Source organism: Gorilla gorilla, chromosome 6, assembly GCF_029281585.2.
Source record: "Gorilla gorilla gorilla isolate KB3781 chromosome 6, NHGRI_mGorGor1-v2.1_pri, whole genome shotgun sequence".
Taxonomy (NCBI): Eukaryota; Metazoa; Chordata; class Mammalia; order Primates; family Hominidae; genus Gorilla; species Gorilla gorilla.
Genome location: NC_073230.2, coordinates 156,917,657 through 156,944,900, shown reverse-complemented (window position 1 = coordinate 156,944,900; position 27,244 = coordinate 156,917,657). Strand labels below are relative to the sequence as shown.

Here is a 27,244-nt window from a genome sequence, read left to right as displayed (position 1 = left end):
AAATGTGAGTGGCTTGAGAGCCACCCAAGTTTGCAGCTGGTGTGTGAAGAGAAGGCTGTTTTGTTGGGGACTGTGCTTTTAACTTGTGAAGGCTGTGCTAACTCAGGGCAGTTGGTGTCAGAATTGGGTTGAGCATTGCAGAGATAATTCCAGGGAGTGGCACATTCTATGAAGAAAATTAAGAAGGGCTGTAGGGAGGTGTGAGTGGCTATGTCAGCTGAGTGGACAAAGAAGTCCTCTTAGAAGAATTAACATCGAAGCTGAGATCCACATGATGAGAAGGAAATGAGAGATTGCTTATGTGGAAGGACATTGCCCCTGGGGACTCAGAAAATGCAGTTGAGCTCTGATCAGGTATTGTGGCCAGCACCTCCAAATTAGGAAAAGCTAAATGGCTGGATGCTACACTGTCACCTGAGACTAGGCCTGTCTTCTCCAAGAAAAGGCATGAAGTCAAGGGTACAGGGACAGGAACATGGAGCAGGAAGATGGGCAGAGCTTTTCTGATATCAAGCCTGCCACTTTTTCCACAGCAAATGGATATAAGAATGATGATGTTGGCTAACACTTAGAGAGCTCTGACTATGTGCAAGGACTGGGGACAATCAGGCTTTACTGGAGCAAACTCAGTGATGTTACAATTATTCTGATTTGCAGCTGAGGTAAGGAGCTGGGTGAGAAGTAGAAGCCCAGAGAGGTTAAGGAACTTGTCCAAAGGCACAAGGTTAGTGAGGGAGAAAGTTGGGATTTGGACCCAGGTGTGTGTGATTCCAAAGTCTGTGCTGTTCACCATGCTGCTATGTAAGGTTGCTGGCCTAAGTGTGGCCTGTTGGCTAGCGGCAGCCACACCTTGTAGCATCTCAGTTTCTGCTCCAGACTTCCTGAATCAGAATCTGCATTTTAACAAGATCTCAGGTGGTTTCTAAGTACATTAATGTTTGTAAAGTACAACTACATGAGGCCTCTCAGCTTTCCACTCAAAGTCCCACTAGGAATCCAAACTTCCATCCTAATCTCCTCCACTTTGTTAAAATTTTCACCCTCACTGAAACATAAACTGATCCAGGATCAGAGCCATGTCTCGTTTTTCTCAATAAAGTCTCTTAGGTTGAATTTGTTTTCAGGAGCTGATCCTGGAATAGGTTAGACTCTATTTCACTCCGTGTCTCTGTCACTTCCAAAGTATGCTCCACACTGGGGATGTTTAGATCCAATAGGCCAAGACTAATTCTCTTCAAATGGTGAGAGATTGGTCAGAGAGTTCAGCAGAGAAACCCAATTACGGGGATTCAATTTGCAGAGAAATCTCCCACCTGCATCTGGGGATGCTGTTTCTTCTGCAGAGAGTAACAAGTTCAGGAAGGGTGAGGCACCCAGAGAGAGGACATGGAGGAGGCAGAACCTACCCAGCCACACTGAGGACTAAACTCTGATTTTTTTTTTTTTTTAATCTTGCCCAAATTCCTATCTAAGGGGTGTGGGGAGTCATGCCCTACAAATAATAAATTTTCATCAGATGGGTTTTATTTAATCTATATATTGTGACTTATTTTCCAACCTGACTCATATAACATTATGAGACAAGGAAGAAAATCAAAATATTTTACCCCAAAGCATGTTTCTTAGCCATATTTTGAAATGGGCCTCCAAAGCTGTTCTTTGTGGGGGAAATTTTGCATCTGTAAAGAATCTCTATTAACATAGCTAGATCTCTTTCTTCTAGACCCTCCCAATCCTAAAGAGATTAAGATCTGAATAGGAAACTGTCATCTATTGTCTCTAAGGGCATCCACTATAAGACTTCAAAAGAACTTTGGTATCCACAATCTTTTATCTTAACATGAACATTCCATTTCTATCAGTCTCAGGTCTTTAGACAAACTCAACAAATTGTCAATCACAAAATATTTAAATTCACCTATAGCCTGGAACCCCTACCTCCACCACCCTCTGCTTTGAGTTGTCCTGCCTTTCTGGACCAAACCAACGTGTTTCTTAAATGTATTTGATTGATGTCTCATACCTCTCTAAAATGTATAAAACCTGCCAGGCGTGGTGGCTCATGCATGTAATCCCAGCACTTTGGGAGGCCGAGAGGGGTGGATCATCTGAGGTCAAGAGTTCGAGGCCAGCCTGGCCAACATGGTGAAACCCTGTCTCTACTAAAAATAAAAAAATTAGCCGGGCATGGTGGCATGTACCTGTAGTCCCAGCTACTTGGGAGGCTGAGGCAGAAGAATCGCTTGAACCTGGGAGGCAGAGGTTGCAGTGAGCCAAGGTCATGCCGCTGCACTCTAGCCTGGGCAACAGAGCAAGACTCTGTCTCAAAAAATAAAATATAAAATAAAATACCATAAAATAGATAAAATGTATAAAACCAAGCTGTGTCCCAACCACCTTGGGCACACGTTCTCAGGACCTCTTGAGGGCTGTGTCATGGGCCATGGTCACTCATATTTGGCTCAGAATAAATGTCTTCAAATATTTTACAGAATTTGACTCTTTGTTGACAACACAGACCTGCAGAACCAAGTCTGGCATCAGCTCATTCACGTTGATTAATTCCTCTGTGGCATGTGACGATTCCTCCAAATACAAATGGTATTTGAAAGGACAGGTAAGAAAATTAGTCACACGCACACAAATATCATATCAATTGTAAAACAGAAAGACTTTTTTCCAAACTGTAACCAATTTTACGTCCCATTTCAACAGTGAGTTTGCAGCTGAAGTTGAGTAACTGAGTAGTCTTAAAGAGCTGATTTCCTTCGCAGGAATTGTCCATTTCTTCTAATTGTTTAAAGTCACTCTGGAATCTGGAAGATAAAAGGGAAGGCTTCTATCTACTTGCAGAAGTTACAGCATTTGTAATTGGAGCTGACCTCAGAAATGCCCGGAGGGCTCAATCCATTAATGGGAATCAGCCTAGGTTGTGATCCTGAAAATTTCACTATTTCTGCTTGTTCTTAGACCCACTACTGCTTCTCAGTTGTTAGTAGCCCATGGCAATAGCAGTGAAGGCTGGGACATTAAGAAAAAATAGAGCTTAATGATTTCTACACATCACTCCAGGGCGTTTTTGCTTTTGTTTTTTTTTTCATGCCTTCTATTATCAACCCTAAAAAGTTAAAACAAACAAACCAACCACACACACACACACACACACACAAACAAAAAACATAACAAAAAAACAGAAGTCATCAACTTTCTGCCACTGACCCTCACTTCTGTGGCTGTAGGTTTTCTATCAAGATTTCCAGATGATTGCTCTCATGATGGAGTAAGATTAAGAGTTCTGATACCCACTCAGCTGTTGATAGGCAGAGACCCAAGGTCATTGTTCCAGGTCAAAGTTTCCTCTTTGGGTGTCAACATTCATCTTGGCCCTGGGGAATTACTAAGGATGAAGGTTGTATTAAACTATTTCTCGATGTGCTCCGCTGTATACCAGCTCTGAGACCTTGGGCCAGTCACTTAACCTCTCTAGACCCAGACCCCTCATCTGTAAAATGAGAGGTTCCGCACTGGTTGATCTCTAAGACGCTTCCACTGTTAGGACACTGTGATTCTTGGTCTTGTTTTGAGCTATACGTGAGGCAAAAATATACAGCCACGTTTTGTGGGAAAAAATGGGGAAAGAAAAATAATTTAGAGCACCTTCTCAGGAAATAGTTACTGGGAATGATCAAATGTTACCCATTCTGAGATTTGTGATGTTAATGCTCATTTAAAGATCATGTATGAGCCCATCATGATGATGCAAAAGCATGAGGGCTGAAGACCAAACCCAAGTAAATCGAATGTATTATAATTAATGGCCAGGGCAGGAATGGAGAGACAGAGAGAAAGTGGTCCTCTATGCTGGTAATACACCTATTATCATCCCACATAGATTGCCTGAGGCAACCTCGCTTTTCTGGGTGAGGCTGAATCAGAGATAAGCTTTCAGAACAATAGTAGGGAAGCAAAGTGAGCCAGAAATCAGTACACAATGTAATGAAAACTTTAAAAAAGAAAAGGCAGAGGCAAGAGCTGTACCCAAGTAGGAAATGAGGGGTCTAGGAAAACAGGCTCTAAAATCCAGATTTCATGTAGGAAGTCAGTTGGCCCAGCACCTGTGCCTCCATTAGAGAACTCCAAAGCCCCAGGGCCCTGAGATTTCTCTGCTTGGGTTGATGAGTGCCCTAAGGGCAGAAGCTGAGTTTCAGGCCAAACCTGGCATTATCACTCTCCCTCTGCTCTGATATATTATTTTTCTTCCTCATTCAACAAACATTTGTTGAATCCTTTCTAGGTGTTAGGCATGTGATACTACTGAGAATATACAAGTGAATTAGATTCTGTTTTTACTTTTAAGAAGTACACTGTTAGGGGAGCCAAAATAGATGCAGTAAGTGGAAAAAGATCAGTTGTTTGATGACTTGTCAAAAAGAGGGGTGCAAAATCAAGGGGGATCTTTTCTCCACTAAGCATGGGACTGGGAGCAGTTTTTGTCACCTATCCTTTTTTAATCTCTGCTTTCGGAACCAGCCCTTCATGTAAGAGTAAGTTAGAAGACACAGCTTGGCAGTGTAGAGCCAATGGAATCTTCCCCTTTGCCCTCTGAAGATTCGCAAAAAAAAAAAAAAAAAAAAAAAAAAAGTAAAAACATAAATCAACTCCCAAGAGTCAGATTAAATGGAGAAAAGGCATACATATTGATTTAACATGTACATGTGGAGAACCAAGGAGAGCCCCAGAAGGATTACCACTCCCCACCCCCCACCCCCAGTGGGGGTTCAGAAGCTTATTTACCATCCTGGAAAAATAGATTATGGGAGTGGAGAGAAGAGGAATTCTGTTGAGGGGATTACCAGAGAGAATAAATGGATCTAGGAACAGAGATGAACTTGTAAATAGTCTTCTTTTTTTTTTTTTTTTGTCAGAGTCTTGCTCTGTCACCCAGGCTGGAGTACAATGGCGTGATCTTGGCTCACTGCAACCTCTGCCTCCTGGGTTCAAGAGATTCTCATGCCTCAGTCTCCTGAGCAGCTGGGATCACAGGTGCGCACCAACATGCGCAGCTGATTTTTGTATTTTTAGTAGAGTTGGGGTTTCACCATGTTGGCCAGGTTGGTCTCAAACTCCTAACCTCAAGTGATCCATCTGCCTCAGCCTCCCAAAGTGTTGGGATTACAGGCGTGAACCACTGCGCCCAGCCAGTAAATAGTCCTTTTGACAGTGAAAGTGAAGTTCCTCTCCTCCCCTGCTCCCAAAACCTGTTTTTCCAGGATGATATGTAAGCTTCTGAACTCCTTTGGGGGGTGAGAAATCATTCTGTGATTCTCCCTGTATACCCCCTGTAGTAAAATTTGCATGCCTTTTCTTCTATTAACCTGCCTTGTGAGTTGGTTTTTCAGTGACCCTTCACAGGGCAATGGGGATGTTTCCCTAGACCCCCTCATTAGCAAACAGCTAGACCCAGCCACTCCCCGAGAGCATAAGAGATTTTTTTTCTTCCCATTTTTATCCTAACATCAGCTCTGATTGAATAGAGTAGAAAGGAGGACTTTGGAACTAGGTAGATTCCAGTCGGAACTCTGAAACTTATTGGCAAAGCACCTAATAACATTGTTTCTGTTTCCTCATCAGTACACTGGAGTCAAAGGTACTGTGAACCAAAACTAAAAATCTAAGCGCCAACTCCATCTTGAAATAACGCTAAGACCTGCTGGACTTCATTCCCAAGTGGTTAAAAGTTCTAAGTCACAGGATTAGATAGGAAGTTGGCACAAGATACAGGTTACAAAGACCTTGCTGATAAAACAGGTTGCAGTAAAGAAGCCGGCTAAAACCCACCCCAACCAAGATGGCGACAAGAGTGACCTCTGGTTGTCCTCACTGCCATACTTCCACCAGGGCCATGACAGTTTACAGACTGTAGCAATAAGATACCAAATTTTAACCTGACTCTAGCATAACATCACATGACAGAAAAAGGAAGAAATAAAAAGATTTCACACCCAAACATGTTTCTTTGCCATATTTTGAAATGACCCTGCTAAGCAGTTTTTTTGTGGGGGAAAATTCACATCTATAAATAATCTCTATCAACATAACTAGATCTTTACCCTTCCAGGCCCTCAAAATCCGGAAGAAATTTACTGAGAGTCTAAGCACCTTTTAAAGGTCTAAATGGAAACATTTGCCATCTATTGTCTCTAACGGCAGCCACCTAGGAGACTTCATCTACGTAATAAGTACCTTGACCTCCACAACCCCTTATCTTAACCCAGATGCTCCTTTCTATCAATTCCAGACCTTCAAATAGTAACTTAACTCTTTTAACCAATCTCCAACCAGAAAATTTTTAAATCCACCTATGACTTGTAAGCCACACTCTCACATTGCTTCTAGACTAAACCAATGTATACCTCACATATATTGATTGATGTCTTATGTCTTTCTAAAACATATAAAAACCAAATTGTAGCCCTTGGACACATGTTCTGAGGACCTCTTGAGCCTGTACCTTGGGCCATGGCCACTCATCTTTGGCTTAAATAAACCTCTTTAAATATTTTACAGAGGTACTTTTTTATTTATTTATTTTTATTTTTATTTTTTTGTCAACAGTATCACCTATTAAGGGATGTTGAGAGAATCAAGAGAGAATGAATCGAAAGTGATTGGTTTAGAACCTGCATGCTAGTCCCTTTTCCTTTCTTGCCTTTTCCAAGCCTGAAGCAGCAAAGAAAAAGGAGATAAATAAACTTTGAACTCTTCTCTGGAGCCTGGAGAGCTGCTTCCTCTCAATAAGGAGAATTGCTTCCTGAACCCAGATGAGAAGTGGTTTCTCCTTCAGTCCCTATTCACTGCACAGAGTATGTGGCCTATGTATGCTCATGGGTATTATCTTCTGAAAGAGAGTTACTATCATGTGCGCCCCTGTTGGAAATGTTTCATTGGTACAGAAACAACGTGGAGACCGAGGCATTGCCTTGTCTGTTTTTGCTTTTTTTTTTTTTTTTTTTTTTTTTGAGGTGGAGTCTCGCACTGTCACCCAAGCTGAAGTGCAACAGCACGATGTTGGCTCACTGCAACTTCCACCTCCCGGGTTCAAATGATTCTCCTGCCTCAGCCTCCTGAGTAGCTGGGATTACAGGCGGCCACCAGCACACCCTGCTAATTTTTGTATTTTTATTAGAGACAGGGCTTCACCATGTTGGCCAGGCTGTCCTCGAACTCCTGACCTCAAGTGATCTGCCTGCCTCGGCTTCCCAAAGTGCTGGGATTACAGGTGTGAGCCACCATGCCTGGCCATCTTATCTCTCCTGTCAGGGGAATGGCAGGTTATGATTCTGGTTTTTAAAATTCTTGCAAAAAAAAGATAATGGTCTTCCTATTACTCTGGTACATAAAATAACTTTCCCAAAGAACAAATATTCACCATCATTTTGGTGAATCTCCATCAGTATCTTTATTTGTTTACACACAGCTTTGTCTGTCCTCTGAGTGTTCCAGAACTGGATGTGTCACTACTGCCTTGCCTTTCCTTCCTTGTCTCTCTGGGTCACCTCCGTAGCTCTGAGAAACTGAATTTGCATCTTAATCCTGCAGTGTGACTCCAGTGCTCTGTCTGCCAGCCTCACAGCCAGTGTTTCTGGCATGGCCTTGGAAGAAGCCCTTGAATAAGACATTTTCTGGAATTGTTTCTACCCAGGTTTACTGAAAACACTTTATTTTTTTTAAACCTTTCCTATGGTTCTGACAAACTTGCTCCAAAGTATTTATTTACAGTCCCCGTATCCCTAGAGGAGTACAGTAAAGTTTTACATCATATGGCTGAAAATAAAGCAATTGTCTAGCAAATACTATATTCCTACCATTAATTATATTCGTCATATATAGTATGAGATTTCTACCTCCAAAAAGTGGAAGTCTTTTATTTTTTTAACTAATTTCATGAAAGTATGAAAGTTTGGCAGCCATCTGCAAAGATGATTACATATTTCAATTTGAAACAATGTCTACCTAATCATTGATTTTTAATCTTCCAAATGGTTCTTTTGTTTCTTTCTAGGTGCGTACATGTAGTTTAAGAGGGGGATTTGTATTTTCACAGCACTTTTTATTTTAGCGAACTATCCATCACCAGTCATACTTTCAGTGTCATTTGATTTGAAGTTTCCATTTGGATAGGCTTTGCAAAAAAGAAAGAATGAAAGAAAAAAAAAACCACACAGACACACACACACACACACACACACACACACACACACACACACACACACACACACACCTGTAAGGACATAAGCATTTCACAGAACTATATGGGAAATGCAGCAGATCTGAGTGGCATGCACTGATTTTCTTTAGCATTTTGATTATATGCGTCTGAGTTCAGACGAATCAAAGCAAAAATGAAACTCAGCAGGCATGATGAAATCAACCGAAACTGCTGAAATGGTTGGGCAGAGCCCACAAAAATGGTTTCATTCTCTGAGACTAGAGGATGGAACTGGGGCCTAATTGAAGAGGCAGGTTCTGAGGGCTGTCATCACTCAACTCCTCAAACTGAAAGATATTTTTCAACAATAGGTTTAGTCTTTATAAGCTGTAGGTTTGAACAGACTTCAGTAAATGACACAAAGTAAGTTCATCTCTATAAACAGCAGGAAAAATGCACTGTGCCACTTTTTAAATTACATAAATTTAATCCCTATAATGTTTGTACTATGTTGGTAACTGACATGTGTGGCTGAGGCTAGTGGTGGGATAAGACCCAAATGAAACATTTTAAGGCATTTTAATTTAATCAACAGTTGGCTCAGGGATGAGAGTACAGTTGGGAAAACAACTCTGACCTTGTACAGACACAGCTATTTCTATTCTCTGTTCCATCTTTTGTCCTGAAGCCTCTCAGAGGCTGAAAGTACGCTCAGAAATTTGTTGTGTAAATGCCATTTTCAAAGAAGTATTTTCTTCATTTGTAAGGCAGAAAGACTAATATTTGCCCTACCCAATTCACAGGAGGCTGTGTGTAACCAGGGAGATCATATATGTATAAAAACTGGAAAATGCAGTTGATACGGAACACTCTATCACTACTGTGTCCATGTGAGAACATTCTTTTTTTTTTGTTGTTAAGGTGGAGTCTTGCTCTGTCACCCAGGCTGGAGTGCGGTGGCACAATCTCCGCTCACTGCAAGCTCCGCCTCCCAGGTTCACACCATTCTCCTGCCTCAGCCTCCCGAGTAGCTGGGACTCCAGGCGCCCGCCACCACGCCCGGCTAATTTTTTTTTTTTTTTTTTGTATTTTTAGTAGAGACGGGGTTTCGCCGCGTTAGCCAGGATGGTCTCGATCTCCTGACCTCGTGATCCGCCCGCCTCGGCCTCCCAAAGTGCTGGGATTACAGGCGTGAGCCACCGTGCCCAGCCGTGAGAACATTCTTAAAGGGAACATGGGCTTCACAAATGCTGACTGCTACCAGGCAATTCAAGTACCAGGTAGAATACTTATTCTCGGTTGCCTGGAAAACAATGAGATTTCTCTCTCTCACACAGACACAAAAGTATTCTACATAATTGCCATTAACTGTTGACCACTTTTGCTTTCATGAAATATCAGGTAAAATATTATTTAAAAGAGTTTCTCTGAAGTTACAGTAATTATAAGTATACTGAGATCATGTAATGTGAATAAATAAGTTTATTTTGTTAATAGGTTCTAAAAATGTTTCTAAGAACAACAGCCTTAGAATAGAAATGCAAATGAACAATGACACTATACTTTTCTCATTTTCTCTTTTTAAAAAGAAAGTCTGCCTGAAATACACCTTCTATGGCTCCTTTCTTGATTATCAGTTGCAATAATTTTATATTACAAAGCCTAAAATTAAATTATAAACCAATTTGTGTTTTCCAATATTTTTTCATGTTCATTTCACATAACATGGTTTGAACTTCTTTTTCTTACTTTCCAGAGCACCTAGGAAAGTTCTAGATGAATGACAGCCTCACAATAAATTCTTCCTGAGGTTGATTTATTAAGAACAAATAAGCTAATATTAATTATAAAGTGCTCATATACTGCAGCATGTACTATTTAATGTTCCTAGAATCTTTTTTTTAAGAATGGTAATAAAAGTTTGCAGAAGGCTGGGCACAGTGGCTCACACCTGTAATCCCAGCACTTTGGGAGGCCGAGGTGTGTGGATCACCCGGGGTCAGGAGTTCGAGACCAGCCTGTCCAACATGGTGAAAACCTGTCTCTACTAAAAGTGCAAAAATTAGCCGGGCATGGTGGTGTGTGCTTGTAATCCCAGCTACTTGGGAGGCTGAGGCTGGAGAATCACTTGAACCCGGGAGGCGGAGGTTGCAGTGAGCTGAGATCGCACCGCTGTACTCCAGCCTGGGCGACAGAGCAAGACTCCGTCTCAAAAAAAGAAAACAAAGCAAAACAAAACAGACAAGAAAAAAAGTTTGCAGAAGTGGAATTTTTATAAATATATTAAGTTAATCAATTATTTAATGGGAACACTTTCTCAAATTCAAAGCTAACTTCAGAATTAGAATCGGTAAGCCAGAAATATTTTACCTTTATATGCTAATAAGTAATTATTCCATAACAGAAATGATTTTCATTAGACAACACATGACAGTCTTCCTAATTTTAGAGCAACACTATGTTTCATTTCTTATAATATTTGTTTAAAATGCATATATACTATTGCTTTAGGTGAATATCCTTTTCTTAGGCAGTTGAAATTAAATTTCTTCTGCACAGTTTTCCTAAGCCTGACTAAACAAATGAAGTATTATTGTTCAATAAGTGTGTGATAAAGATCTTGACCAGTCTCAATTTTACAGGTAGCATTTTCAATGTAAGTAGAGAAAAATCAGTACAAAGTCCATCTCCCTTTTGTATTAGGAACACGGCATTGCTTAATTGCCGACAGCCTCAATTTACTAAGTAGGAAACTGTTAAGCATGCATCATTACGTTCCTTAGGACATCTCTTTGAGTGGACGCAATAATTTATTATCAAGTAGGTCTAATTCTCCCTTGATTTACAAAGTGGTAATAATATTCCATCTCACATAATGCTTTGCTAGGAGGAATCCAAATCCAGGCACTAAAATGTTCACAGCCTCCCCAGGAGGAATTGGGATGCGGGTGGTATTCTCATTACCACAGCTAAGACAATGGAGGGGTTTGCCTGAGGTCTCCTGGCAAGTCAGCTATTTGGGGAGCAGAATCTAGGTCTCCGGATGCCTAGCACACAATCACAAAAGCATAGAACTCTCAGGAGAGTTGCCTAAACCAAGTATCCCAGAAAGAAGAGAGAAAATGATGCCCAGGACGCTCGCTGCAGAATCCCCACAGTGCAACCATGTCCCTGTTTCCCTCTGACTGCACATAAAGCACACCGAAGGGTATCAAACAACATAAAATCCTAATGGTGCCCTTAATTAGGAGGTACCATCACTCCAACTCCCTTACCTCCCACTGTCCAAGCTAGCAGCCCCAAATTCCTCTCTGGGGTGACTAATCCTGAAAGCAAGACATAGTTAACAGAAACAATCTTTGGCTTACAAGGGACCATCAAGCTCTGATGATGATGAAGTTTGATAGCAATAATGTCAAACTTTATATGGCCATAATCCAAGTTTACAATGATACATTAAGCCATAATGCTACTATTAATATCACCATAAACTCGGTTTATGGTGATATAAATAGTCATCCTAATGGCATTAACAGCAGCACTCCGTGGAATCACAGCTGTTGAGTACTGCATTTATGCTATTAGCATTGCTATTTATATCATCCTAAACTTAGGTAGTCAAACTTGTTACATATGAATATAGAGGAAAGATGGATATCCCCACTTTATGCCCAAATCTCGGCTCCTGTACTGGAGGCTTTATGGCTGTTCCCCTCCTCTAAGTTATCTCTGCTTGGGTTGCGTGATGTTTCTGTAGGAGCCACAGGAGAGCAAGTCTGGTTGCAGGCATCTTCTGAGGAGCCTGGAAACAATATTTAAATGGGATAAGAAAGTGCAAGCCATAGCTGCTATGCAAACTTACTGTCTCCTTGGCAGCGCAGAGGACCTACGCTCAATTTGGCTTCTGAGCCTTGACGGTCCGTATCTCCAACCACCACTTGGCTCACTGGCAGGTGATCTTTGTACGATAAGAAACCAGCATCCTTCCTCCTGGATCACAGGGAAAGACAGAAAAAGAATGAGGAGGCTGCGTTAGAAATACGAATTTTCTGCTAGTTGCTTACGTTGTCTAATGATGACATTTCAGTAATCGTTTGGAAGTTTACTAAGTAAAGCCACAGTTAAAGAGTTGTTCTCTGTCTTCCATAGGTGGTCTCATAGCACACTGCTCAGAAGCCCTTCTGGCATCTTTGTCTTCTGGAAAACAGAAGTGACACCCTGATTTCCAGAGATTCACAACCATTATGCTGCGTACTCTTTTAGGTGGAGAGTACACCACAGCATGTCAAACCCTGAGCACACATGCAGAGTTTGCTGTTGTCATGGAATCAGAAGTTCAACAAAGTCAACCTGGTCGCTTGAATAATATGTGAAACAAAACCCTATTTTAAAACAACCGTTTGGCTCTTTCATTGCTTTGAAGCAGTTCCTTCAGAAGTTTTCTTCCCTGTTGTACATGAGTTAAATAAGGGACACCTTTTGTTCCTTCCTCTCTTCTTGTTTAGTTTAACAACTGGAACAGTTTATGTGAAGTTTCCAGCACAGAACAGGTATTCAATAAGTGTCTATTTCCATCTACAATGAAGAGTGGAGCTGAGATTTGAGCCCAGTTGGCTTTCCTCCTGAGTTTGTTATTCTGTTGACTCTATATTTATCTTGTTTCAGGTCTCCCAAATCTACCCTGTATCCATCCTAAATGAGGAAAGTCAAGGCTAGTTGCAAAGTACTGACTCTAGAATGGAGCATAGAAACCCAGGAGGGGTTCCTGGAGGTGGGCTTAAGATGAGTTATGTGCAGTGAGTTTTGAAGCCCGTGCAGCACAGATTTCACCTTCATGGAAAATCAGTGGCCTTTTGTCCTCTTTTTCTGCTGCTGTGGCTGAGGGATCCCTCATTTGGGAGTGAATGGATGGGGGGCACAAAGCAGTGTGATGTCATTCCTCAAATTTACCCTTTCAGATGATTTTTTACTATTCAGTCTGAATAGAAATAACAATTTTGAAATTGCACATAGAACTCATCAGAAAAAAACCCACCCTGATTTTTGGATGACAGGAGAATGAGACAGACAGTTCAATGATGTAAAGATTTGTCATTCATGTCTCTTAGCAAATAGTGCAGGGAATGGAGAGGAACCAACCTGGAGGCCTGTCTTGAAAATGCTATGCTGTGTGGAGCAGTTACTTATACCTCTGACCTTCTTGAATGTCAGTGAATATTTGTTTCCTCATGTGTCAGGACCCATAGAAACCCAGGAAGGAGTCACAGAACTTGGCCAGTGGGCCTCACATAAATGCATTATATACTGCCTTAGTTATTTCATTGTTTTCAAAATGAAGGGTTTTTAAAAAATAATTATTTATCAAATCAGAATTAAGATAATGCAGAAAAGTACTGTGATTCTTATTGACACTGTAGCTACTAATGACTAGGCCTCAAATATCTGTGGAATTTTTTACAAACCCACCCTCTTTTATTAGAAGTCTTATGAATTACAATCATGCCACAGAGGAAACAAAGCCTTTGATATTAAACTTAATATTTAGTGCTTCTTAAACGAACAATAAATAAAAGCACTCTCTAACAGCATATGGTAATTTGATAACCTACTAGAAATGATGGAACTGAAGGTTGAGATTCAAGTTATTATTTAAAATTACATGACTTTAGATCAGAGCTCTGCGAACTAAGTCCTGAGACCGAAATTCTGTCCATCACTTCTTTTTGTATGGCTCAAAAGCTAGCTAAGAATAATTTTCACATTTTAAATGGTTTTAAAAAAGATGAAAAAATATTTTGTGATGCTATAAAATTCAGTGTTCATAAAAAAGTTTTATTGAAATACAGCCATTTTAAAAAATGTATTGTCTATGTATGATGCAACTAGAGGTAAGAAGCTATGGCAGAGACATATGACCCCCCCAAAGTCTAAAATGTATATTATGTGGTCCTTTATAGAAAGAGTTTGCCAATTCTAACTCATAATGGGGCATAACTGTCCATTTTTGCTTTAGAAATTTATTGAGCAAATATCCCACTGACTATCATGGTAGGCAACTGTTGTGTAACTCAATCAAGTTTCCAAAGTTGAGCAAGGGGTTTGGGAAGGGACCAAGGAGGGGACAAAAATATGTACTGAGAGTAAATGCAAAGAAACATGCAAGAGGACAGAAACCATCTACACTTCAATTTATTTATTGTAACAGTGAGAAATAAATTTAATTAATAATAAATTTTTAAATTTACTGTGTATTATATAGCAGGCAGTCATATGTCAGCTTTGGTACAAGTGAGATCTATCCTGTAGGAAGAGAAGGTGCTCTGCTACTTGTGGCTACTCTCATTGTTTAACCATTCCAGCATCTATAAGATAGTATGGGTAATTTTGTAAAAACAAGATCTTTAAATGGTGGAATCTCTATGACATTCTGTAATGAAATGAATAATGATCATGAAAATCTGAAAGGTACAGTTCAATGAATTTTACACACACACACACAACCCTGTACAACCATGACCCACATAATGATTTAGAACAGCTCCAGCACCCCAGAAGCACCCTCCATGCCCTTTCCAATCAGTACACTCCATCAGAAGTAACCATAACTTTGTCTACTGTCGTCATAGATGAGCTTTGCCTGTTCTTGACCTTTATGTGCATGGAATCACTATGCATTCCTTTGTGCCTAGCTCCTTCTACCCAACTTTAAATATTTATTTAGATGATACAAAAAATAGTATTATATATAATACAAAAAAATTATTGTATTATATGTAATACAAACAATTGTATTATACGTAATACAAAAAATTGTATTATATAATACATGTTGCATGTATTTGTATTATATAATACAAAAGATTGTATTATATAAATAAAATATAATACAACAATAAGAATGAATATTCTATTGTCATTTGGATGTTTCCAGTGTTTGGCTATTATGAATAAAGCTGCTATGAATGTTCTTATAGATGTGTTACTTATTAGCCTTCATTTATATCAAGCATTTACCTAAAAGTAGAAATGCTGGGTCATAAAGTACACATGTTTAGTTTTAGTGGATAATTTCAAGCAGTTTTCCCAAAAGCATGTACCAATTTACATTTCTACCAGGGATGTATGAAAATTCAGGTTGCTCAAGATCACTGTCAGCACTTGGTAATGTTGGTTTATTTTATTATTATTATTATTTTCTTTTTGAGATGGAGTTTTGCTCTTGTTGCCCAGGCTGGAGTGCAATGGCACGATCTCAACTCACTGCAACCTCCACCTCCTGGGTTCAAGCAATTCTCCTGCCTCAACTTCCCTAGTAGCTGGGATTACAGGTGCCCACCACCACACCTGACTAATTTTTGTATTTTTAGTAGAGACAGGGTTTTACCATGTTGGCCAGGCTGGTGCTGGCCTCAGGTGATCTGCCCTCCTGACCTCAGGTGATCTGCCCACCTCAGCCTCCCAAAGTGCTGGGATTACAGGTGTGAGCCACTACACCCAGCCAGTAATGTTGGTTTATATATGATGAGTGACAGTGTACTACCTTCTTATGAAACTAGTGCTAGGAGAAAGCATTTTTTAAACAAGTGTTTGGAAATATTCCAATTATTATGTAATTGTATTGCCCAAATTGATATGTGTATAACCTTATAGGAATTCACATATCTACACACTCTCATAATTTGGAAATATAATTTTTAAGTGTTTGTAATAATTTTATAAATGTAGACTTTTATTAGGTTTTGAACTTAAAAAAATTTTTAATACTAAAAACAGGCATTACTTAATTATTTTGCAAGAAAAACTGATTAACATCAGGGATGATAGAAATTTATAAGCCACGTTTTATGAAAATGTTTGCATTATTGGTCAATGATACTGAAAATTTAATATCATGATTCGTTAAGTGAGAATAATAATCATTAAGTGAGATAATGTACATTATTCTCATTTTACTGATGAGAAGAATGAGAATCAGAGAATTCAGCTAGACAAAGTTTACCAGTGGCAGTCTGGATTCAAATTCACACTATCTGGATCCCCTCCTTGGACTTTTCATCTTAAAAAGGGGAAAAACCAAAACAGAATATAAGCCAAAACACCACTATGTAAATTAAAGGAATTTTCCTTTTAACTCTCATTTATAGATGAGGTGAAAAGTACCTTTTAAAGATGTCTTTAGTTAGCCTGAAATATTGAGGTTACTTGTAAGTCATAAATTCAAAGATATCTGCAATGTTTTATTCACATTTACCCCTAATCTATCAATATACCATACTAAGCAAAAAAGAATTCTAGAACTACCTCATGCCCAAATCAACCAATGTTTGTAATGCTATATTGAAGTTTATAAAAGGTTGCCGTATAGCTAGTAGTAATAACACTCAGATATTCCTTACCCAATCAACAAAAGAGGGAAAGAATTGTCAGCTGAGAAAATAATAAAAGGAGAAAATAGTATAAAGATGCCTCCTTGGTCACTTTTGACCAAAGATCTAAACAGGGATCCAGAGAATGGAAAGCCACAAGCAATGGCATGTGAAACTCTCAAAGGAGCGGACTCTACATTAGTTGTGGAAACTAATTCATGAAAGGCAGTAAAGTGGTTTAACCAGCACAAAGTTTTTGTGATCCTACAGCACAACCTACTTTTTTTTTTTTTTTTTTTTAAATTTTAGAGACAGGGTCTTGCTCTGTTGCCCAGGCCAGAGTGCAGTGGTGCAATCATAGCTCACTGTAGGCTCAACCTGGATTCAAGTGATCCTCCTGCCTCAGCTTCCTGAGTAGTTGGGAGTACAGCTGCATGCCACCACGCCCACTGTTTTAAATGTTTTTTTTGTAGAGATAGGTCTTGCTTTTCCTTTTGTGCCCAGAGTGGTCCCAAACTCCTGGCTTCATGGTGTGAACCACTGTACCTAGCCTCCACAACCAATTTGGTTTCTGGAGAGGGGTCCTCTGAAATACCTTTTTTGTTGTCCATCTGAGCATCTTGTGTGAATCTTTTTGCAAGCAAAACGAGCCTTTGTTGAAAATTACGATCCTTACAGATTGAGGTCAGTCTAATTTAGGGAGATATTCAGTAACTATTTATCATGTTAGCATAATAAGCTAATTATATCTGTTAATGGGCTTGTACATTGGAAAAATTATATCATCCATTTCCAATAGGCCCTAAACTAAGACTCTTACATGCTATTTCCATCAGCATTGTTACTCAAGTAAAGCTTGATTCTATGGATTTTGTTTCTCTAACCTGGCGTTACTGTTATTTCCCTTCAGTATTGTTTTTCTGAAGAATTCTGTCTTGCTTTGCTGTCTTTCCTTGACTTTATTATTGTGCTGAGAAAGCAAAGAAGCCTCCAGGCAGTTTAATCTTATCCTTAGCTTAATGAAAAAGTAGAAAAATGAAGCCCTAAAGAAAAATAAACATCCCCAGTTTTTACAATGAGTCTGCTCTTCTACCAAATATTATGAAAATGATTACACTGAGTTTTCCTATACAGTAATTCTAGCAGAGTAGATGGACTTCTCTTTTGTGAAGTTTCAGGATTATTTAGTAACCCTTAAAAAATGTATGCTCTGCATACTTTCATGCATTTCCATCACAGCATCACCCAAACTAGAAATTTCTGGACAGAATTCAGGAAGTCAAAGTTATAGCTACAGAAGATATCTCATAGATAGAAGTACAAATACAACATAAACACATGAGGAGAAGCCTAATACTATCATTCCTTAGGCAAATGTAACTAAAACTACATTGAGATGCTACTTCACACTACCAAGATAGCTATAATCAAAAGGAGAGGCAATAACATGTGTTGACAAGGATTTGGAGAAACTGGAATCATCACACATTGCTCGGGGGGTGGGCTGTAAAGTCATGATTCTCCTGTCTCAGCTCCCAAGTGGCTTGGATTACACTAAAGTGCCACTGTGCCCAGTCATTTTTGAAAACAGTTTGGCAGTTTCTTAAAAAGTTAAACATAGACTTACCATATGACTCAAGAATTCTACTTCTGGGTATCTATACAAGAGACATGAAAGCATATGTTCACACAAAGCCTTTTAGGTAGATGTTTATAGCAGATTTAGTCATAAGAGGCCCAAAGTGGAAATCACGCAAATGCCCATCAACTAGTGAATGGATAAAAGTATGGTAATACATACAATGAAATATTATTTGACAATAAAGAGGAATGAAATCTGAATACATGTTGCAACATGAACAAACCTCAAAAACCTTATGCTAAGTGAAAGAAGCCAGACACACAAAAAAATCACATATTCTAATTTTACTGATATGAAAAAGCAAATCTACCAGGACAGAAAGGAGATTAGTGGTTGTCTGGGGCTGGGAGTAGAAACAGAAATTCATGGTAACCGGGAATCGTATAGGGATAATGCTAATGTCCTAAGTTGGGATTGTGTTGATTTGTTGCACAACTCAATGAATTTTCTAAAAATTTACTAAAAAAAACTGTACACTTGTACAGTTAATGTACAGTTAAAATCGATGAATATTATGGTATTTAAATTATACTTCAATGAGGTTATTAAAAAAAAGAACTGTAGATAGTCTCAAATGCCAATTGGCAATAAGGTCCGACAAGTGTTTGACACACATCTCACTAGAAGTAGCAGGGTAATGAACTACAAAGTGGTGTATTTCCTGGCTTTGGTGTCTTCTACTTTGTGACTATCAACCAGGGACCACAAAATCTTTACTGACTCTATTTTTAAGGGCTTTTCCTACCTTTAAAGTTTATATCACTATATTTATGTATTCCATTGACCTTTCTTCCTGGATAGAAAACACACCTTTCTTAGATACCCACGATTTGTCTGTTTACCTCACCTTTGACCTCTATATAGACAGTCATTAACAAGAGTCAAGATATTTAAATGGCACAGAATGTCCCACCAATTTCCTCCTTGTTTCCTTCTCTCCTTCATTCCTTATTTAGAATTTGTCTTTTGTATCCCAACCTGAAACATCTGTCACTTTTCCAAATGAGCTTTAGGGACTGTGTCTCAATCACAGACAATCAAACATTCTTGGTTTTTCCAGGACAAGCTTAACAATAAAATTCTGTTTGACTGTCAACATTCATCATTGTAATATTCTGAAAATGCCAACATTTTTAGCATTAAATCTGCATCTCAAGGATGGCTTCTAAACTTTTTGGAGTCTTTTGTTTGATTTCTGGTTCAGACAATTAAGTTCAATTTACCTCTAAATCTTTGTATCTCTTTTCTCCATCTTTTTTTGTTTTTAAATGGGGTTTCACCATGTTGGCCAGGTTGATCTTGAACTCCTGACTTAAGTGATCTGCGCACCTTGACCTCCCAAAGTGCTGGGATTATAGGCATGAGCCACTGAGCCCAGCCTCTCTTTTCTCTACCTTTTCTGCCTCCTAACAGTCATCCTCAAATACACTGTACTTTTTCCATAGCAAGTGTTTAGAAAAAGTAGGTCAAAAGGTAAAAACCTATAAGAATTTTCCTGGAAAGTTATTTTACTAATGGCTTACACTAAAGATTTTTGATTAATGTCTAGTTATTTCTATTAAAGAATCTTTGGGTTGTTCTTATTCTATCTCTTAAATAAAAATTCACATCCAGGCATGGTGGCTCATGCTTGTAATTCCAGCACTTTGGGAGGCTGAGGTGGGAATTCAAGACTATCCTGGGCAAAATGGTGAGACCCTGTCTCTATAAAAAATTTTAAAATTAGCCAGGCATGGTGGTGTACATCAATACTCCCAGCTACTTGGGAGGCTGAGGTGGGAGGATTGCTTGAGCCCAGGAGGTTGAGGCTGCAGCAAGCCAAGGTTACACCACTGCACTCCAGCCTGGGTGACAGAACCCTGTCTCAAAAATAAATAAAATAAAATAAAATAAAATAAAATAAAATAAAATAAAATAAATAAAATAAAATAAATTCATAACTAAAATATCTTTTAAAAGTTTAAAACAACTTAAAAAAATAGACAGACTTTACCCAGAAATAAGATGCTGCTTCATGGTTAGTACCAAATACTATCTGATTGTTAAAAGTGTGTATCTAATGCTACATAAAACAGGAGAGGAAACCTATAACTCAAGTCAAAGTTAGTTTTTGTTAAATATTTTTAAAAGTATGGTGAATTTTTATTTTATTGTATTTATTTTGTTCTCAGCTCCATCTTTCTGTATCCTCTCTGCTACATGCCCTCTGTCCAAGTCTCTACTAAAACCTGCTCTCAGAGAAAAAGGTGACAAACCTTAAACCTTCCACTTAACAAACCAGTTAAGTAGAAGCAATGCCTAATGGACCATCATCCAAACAAAACCATTGTTTTGGAGTAGGCCCTGCAGTAGGTCCCAACAACTCAGACCAAACCAACATGCAATCACTTGTGCTAGGTGCCACATAACTAACCTGAACTTTGAAAGCCACCAGTTTTCCAAATAACAGGAGAGTCATAGCCATCAATCAGAAGGGGCCCAGTTTGGCTGGGCGTGGGGGCTCATCCCTTAATCCCAGCACTTTGGGAGATCAAGATGGGAGGATCACTTGAGCTCAGGAGTTCAAGACCAGCCTGGGCAATATGGCGAAACCCTGTCTCTACCAAAAATACTAAAAATTAGCTGGGCATGGTGGCACATGCCTGTAGTCCCAGCTACTCAAGAGGCTGAGGTGGGAGGATTGCTTAAGCCTGGGAAGTCGAGGCTTCGGTGAGCCGAGATCATACCACTGTATAGAGCAAGACATTTTGTCAAAACCAAAAAGAGAGAAGGAGACCAGTTTGCCTGAGCTGGCATGATAAGAGATCCCCTTGTTTTAACCCTACAAGGAAAGTAACTTTGAAATGACCAATCCACTTTTTATTCCTTGTTTCTGCTTTCTTCAGACCTTTTCTGCCTATAAAGCCAATCTCCACTACTCAGTGCACTGGGACAGCTATTCCAGTTTATAGAGTGGGGTGTTGCCCAATTTGAGAATTGCTAATAAAAGCCAATTAGATCTTTAATTTTTTGTGCAATTTTGTCTTTTGACAAAATTTTAGAAATCAAATCTCTGTGAATGGTGGAGGGTGAATGGGAGAGAGAGAGGAACATTCCCGGCATCACTGAAATGATTATGAGGAGGTGATTTCATGTTCTTAAAAGGGAAACCCATGGGCTGAGTTTGCCAGTTCCTTTACGTTCATTTTCAAAAATCACTTTTATGTGAGAAGTTAAAGCCTTTGTTCATAAAACAAACAGGGGCTGGATCATCAGAAAGGCAAATAAGCGGCAGGGCCCTCTGTTCACACGCCTCATCACTCTTGCCTTGATGGGCCTTGGGTGGGTGCCATTAAATGCTTCTCATAGTGTCCTTGCCCACCATTGACTGTTGAGCTTTCCTGCATGGAAGGAAGGAAGGTAGTGTTGCTAGGAAGCAATGAGAGTGATTAAGAAAACAACCATCACAATTAGATCTTTAGAATCCATGCCTATGTCCCCAGTGAAATGAAAGTAATTACAGATTCAATTACTGCTTTTCAGTGAGAATAGTCTAGGCCTTTTACAAAATGTGAGACAATTATCTGTTCAATTTAGACTTCTCTTAGAAAGCCCTTGTAACCGTTTCGGGATTCTTTGCAAAACGCTTTTCTTTGATTTGCCTTTCTGGAAAGCAAGTTCCCTGAGGGCAGATATATTGTTTCATGAAACTTTATACAATCAACACAAAAGTGTTTATTTAAAGTGGATTCAAATAAAAGTGGCCGGCTCCACGTGTTTCATGATTGAATAAATACATGAATAAACATAGACATTAACTAGGTACAGCTCTAAAATAGTTACCCGTATGTACTTTACTATCAATGGAGAGAGATGAAAAAAACCCAACAACAAGCCTTTCTTGTACTGAAGTTCCTTGAATGCTCTTGAAATATTTTTAGTATTTTTTTTCTGTAATTGGGGCTTATTATTTCTTTAGAAATTAATATTTAATTAGAAGACTCGTATCTCATTAACGTGGTGAAAGAGGTACAAGACTTAGATTTGCAAAGGCCAACCCTACCTCGGCTCTGTCTCTATGTAAAAGTAAGTTGGTTAGTTTATCTGGGCCAATATTTCTTCACGTAGATATGCAGTGTGAGCCCTTTGAGGACAAGACTTTGTAGTCCTACACAGTTTCCCCACATGCAATTAGAACAGTAAATTTCTGGGAGATAATCTAATTATTACCCTCATTTTTCAGAGGTAATAGAGTAGGAATAAAACAGTGCCTAGACTAAGGTACTCAACCAGTTAATGTAGGTTGTATGACAAGACTTTGTAGTTCTACGCAATTTCCCCACATGCAATTAGAACAGTAATATTTTGGGAGATAATCTAATTACTACCCTCATTTTTCAGAGGTAATAGACTAGGAATAAAACAATGCCTAGACTAAGGTACTCAACCAGTTAATAGCTGAGCTAGAAAAAAACAGATAAAATCTCCAATACTCTAGAGTTTAAGAAGGAAAGATGCATGTTTACATTTTTTAAATTCTAAAATAATTTCAATGTATTTCCTTTAAATGATATAAAAATCCATTCTTTTTATCATATAGGAAAATTGTCTTACTGGCTAGAAGACTAATTTGGACTACATACATTTTACTTTGTGCATCTACATTCATATTTTCCCTAAACAGGAGTTCCTTACATTTTGTACATCATGACTCATTTGCATGATTAGTAGAGGGAATGCTTGATGTGTAGCCTCTTTGCCATTTCCATGTGTTTTCATATCTAGCAATTAATGGCCAACTCCTGGCATCTCAAAAGTAGTCAAGGGGAAAATCTTCCCTTATAATGGCCCAGTATTCTTTTAAAATTAGAGTGAATAGTCTAGGACTTCTTGGTGTTTCTGAAGCGTTATTTATAACCAATAAATAAATGCAGAAACTGGAATGCCATGTGCACCCAGCCACTGACAACTCCCCTCTGCTTCTGCACAGTTCACACTCCTCCTCACTCTTGCCTTGATGGCCCCTGGGTGGGTGCCTTTAAAGGTTGCTCATGGCTGGCTTCATTCCACACATCCATGTTTCTTTCCCTTGAAACTAAACAGCGATAGTCCACTCCCATGATGGTGATGATGGTTGTGGGCAGACGGAATATGCTGACATCTCAACTCTGCAAATAAATCTTTCCTGCTGGACTCTGAGACACCCCCAGGAATTGTTGGGCTTCTCTTATGTCACCGAAGGAGGGTAACTGGGTGACACGGACAGAGAGGGCACTCAGCTTTGGAATGTGAGGGTACATGACACCTTAGTCTAGTTCACAGCCTGGGGAAACCTAATTCATGACTTCTGTTTGGATATATAAAAATTTCTAAACCTGGACAATTTTTTTTTTTTTTTTTTTTTTTTTTTTTTTTTTTTTTTGAGACGGAGTCTTGCTTTGTCGCCCAGGCTGGAGTGCAGTGGCGCGATCTCGGCTCACTGCAAGTTCCACCTCCCGGGTTCACGCCATTCTCCTGCCTCAGCCTCCTAAGTAGCTGGGACTACAGGCGCCCACTACCACGCCCGGCTAATTTTTGTATTTTTAGTAGAGACGGGGTTTCACCGTGTTAGCCAGGATGGTCTCGATCTCCTGACCTCGTGATCCGCCCGCCTCGGCCTCCCAAAGTGGACAATTTTTATAAATCAAATCTTTATATAATTTACTTTCTGTACATTCCTTCATTGTTTCCATAGACTTCAACACTCATGAAAAACAATAATCGGATTCTCCACTCCCTAAATTTTTGCTTAAATAGCATGGTTTGCTCAAAAGAGCATTAGTCCTGATGTATTTGGCCTCAGAAGGAAGTACAATATGCTTTGAATTTTTATTTTGGGGATTTGGCCATCTTAAAAGGTACTATTTTTCAATGATACAAGCATTATTTTTTAAACCAAGAAGCATTGCTTTTTTTCTTCTTGATGCCATTTCTAAAGCCCCCTCCAAGTAACATAGATCCATATAAATGATTCCTGTATTGATTACTGCCACAAACTTTTCTCTACAAACATCACATCATCTTTGAGATACTTTGTTATTCCCACTTCAACTCAGCAGGTCATTTTGCTCCCCTAGTGGATACAAAAGACTGATTTGAAGGTGGAAATGGTTTCTTTTACCCATCTCTGAAGTCTGTAAGGCCCTTAGGATGATCGATATTTGTTTTTATGTTATCAATATCTCGAAGATGCTGTGGGACGTAGACGTTTGAAAAAGGCACACCACCTCAGCTACAACAATGAAAAGTACTTACTCTTCAGGGTGAGGTGGCCCAAATAAAAACAGAATTTCAAAATATCTCTCAGTGACTGGGACTAAATGCAAGTCAGAATGCAGCCATGGAAAGAGCCTTGAGAGCACTGTCAGTGTCAGCATGAAAGAAGAAGAATGAACCAAAGAAGTTGAAAATACAGGATCTAAAATTCTGAAGGAACCAAAAGAATTATATGTACTATAAGCCAAGGGAACAGAGAGCTTCTGGAGGGTGGGGTGGGAGTGAGGTGGTAAATTATGTTAAATATTGCAAAAATGTCTGTTATCAAAAAATTAAAGCATGTACATCAGCTATATCAATATGGAGATCATCGGTGGACGGGACACAAAGGGATCTAGTAGTGTCATGAAGAAAAAGTTCAATAGCTGATAATTAAATGGGAGATGAGAGAGAAGAGACAAACCTTAAACTCTTATTTTAAAGTTGGAATGAGAAATGGAAGAAGCAATAGGGCAGAAACTAGAGGAGTTTTAGCATTAAGCAATTTTGTATATAGACTAGGAACTGAATCAATTAATTATGTTTTATCCCATATGTCTGTAATCAATTTGCCAACATTACTTTCCAAGGTTGGCAGTAAAAAGTCATGAATATTACTGCCTTATGTGTATAGGCAGCATAGAACTTTGTCCAGAAGATGAAAAGTGGCACATGATCAGAGACATTCTGACTGACCATTGCTGGGGAATGAAAGTTACACTCCAGGGTCCTCTCATTTCAGTTGCAGTGAACAAGGAGCTGGGCTTCTTTCTTCAACTCATAATTGGGCACATGGCTTTTCTGAAATAGGATGGCCAACATATTAAAGGATTCTTGGGTTTGTACCTTTGGAAAAAATGTCTGAAAGAGGAATTAACTGGATAATTTCACAGTGAGGTTCAGAGTTTTGTGGTTAACTCCAGCCAGCTGGATATTTGATCTATATTGGTTTGGAGAAAATCAGAAATTCAGCAACCCACTCAGGGACATTCTAAAACTTCAGTTAATTAGATTTTAATAAACAAGGTCATCTCTATTGGCAAACTTACTCTGTAATTTAGAGGGTGAACCATTTATGATTCAGTCCAACTGACACAGATTAAAAGACATATAAATCCTCCTCTCAGAAGTGGGGCAATAAAAATCCATCACTGTTAATCAAGAGAGAGAAAATGCCTCAAAAGGAGGAGCCTACACCTATTGGGCTATGTAAATTTTGACCAGTGAAAAACTCAATTTAGCAATTTAGCAATTTCACTTTTTTATTTTTTTCAGAATAAATAAAGCATCTGAGTATTTGTTTGTGTGAATTTATTTTTCTCCTGTGAGGATCCAGAAGGGGAAATTGCCGCATGCTTTTGCAGGGCAGTCTCCAGGTTGCAAATAATCTGAAAATAGAAAAGGAAAATGATGGAAACAAGTCCATGGAGGATTGAGTCATTTTATTTCCTTGGGGTGAACAAAATCTTGATGACCAATTCTAAATTTAATTCTTCGAGACTGTTGGATTAGTCTGCTCAGGCTGCCGTATTGAGACACCACAGATCGGGTGGCTTAGACGAAATTTATATTCTGGTAGTTTTGAAAGCTTGAAGTCCAAGATCAACATGTTGGTAGAGTTGTTTTCTGGTGATGCCTCTCTCCTTGGCTTGTGGAGGGCCACCTTCCCACCGTGTCCTCATATGGCCTTTCCATGAACTAAAGTGGAGAAAGGAACCTCTCCCGTGTTTCTACCTCTACTTATAAGGGCATCACCCCCATCGCATTAAGGCCCCATTCTTGTGGCCTCATTTTACCTAAATAATTTCCTTAATGACCCTGTCTCCAAATACAATCACATTGGGGGTTAGGGCTTAACAGATGAATTTTTCAGAGGACACAGTTCAGTCCATAATGGTTATATATAATGTTTTATATTGGGTTTTAGAAAATATTAATTCTGAAAAATGGTAATAAATTTCTGAGGGGGGAAAAAAGACATTTGGTCTTCCAAGCAAGGGATCTGGGTGATAATTTCATGGGTGTACTAATATGTAACAATGCCTAAGCTGTCCATTTAAGATGTGTGCACTTCACTCTATGAAAGTTATAGCTCGAGAAGGAAACAGCATCGTTGGCTTATCATTGCTTTCTAGGACACAGTAGAAATTTCCAGTCCTGGGATCTTCACAAAAGAGTCCAAGTTACTGTTTCAGCATTTCGCATATCTGGGTGTTTTAGGAATACAGAATATAATGTGGTATCAAACTTGCCTCCTAGCCACATAAACCATTTACTGTTCCTCAACGTGACTGTTTACTTTCACACATTCCTCTGTTTGTACATGTTGCGTCCTTTTCTAGGATGTCTTTCTTCTTTTCTCTGCCTAATGCAATCCACTCATCCCTCAGGCCTTGTAAAGTTGTCATATCTTCTATGAAACTCTCCCTGACCCCTCCAAGATCAATTAATTGCTTCTTCCTCTAGGAAGAACTGTATTATCCATAGATAACAGAACTGTATTTCCCATAGAAATGGACTCACATGGATAATACAGTTATGGTTGACATAGATTGTTAATTTTCTGGGGCCTTGGTTTCAGATATTTATCTCTTTGTCTCTATAGCACATTCTTACTATGTATCCTACTTTTTGGATTGAGTCATTTGACCAACAAAAAAAAATCTAACTCTAGTGATGTAATACTCTTTATAATTATGTCCTCTTTACTGCAATGTGACCTTCTTGAGTAAAGATTATGTCATTTTGTAGCCA

The 27,244-nt window shown here is 39.0% G+C and overlaps 1 protein-coding gene across 1 annotated transcript in view; it reads right to left on the bottom strand.

The window, feature by feature from the left end:
* The window catches only part of CNTNAP2 (contactin associated protein 2), a 2,292,243-nt gene that overhangs the window by 435,455 nt on the left and 1,829,544 nt on the right, over nt 1–27,244 (bottom strand). The window contains exon 15 of the mRNA XM_019031540.4: nt 12,072–12,199. Coding sequence (XP_018887085.3) covers nt 12,072–12,199 — 128 coding nt within the window. The remainder of the gene's footprint in view (nt 1–12,071; nt 12,200–27,244) is intronic.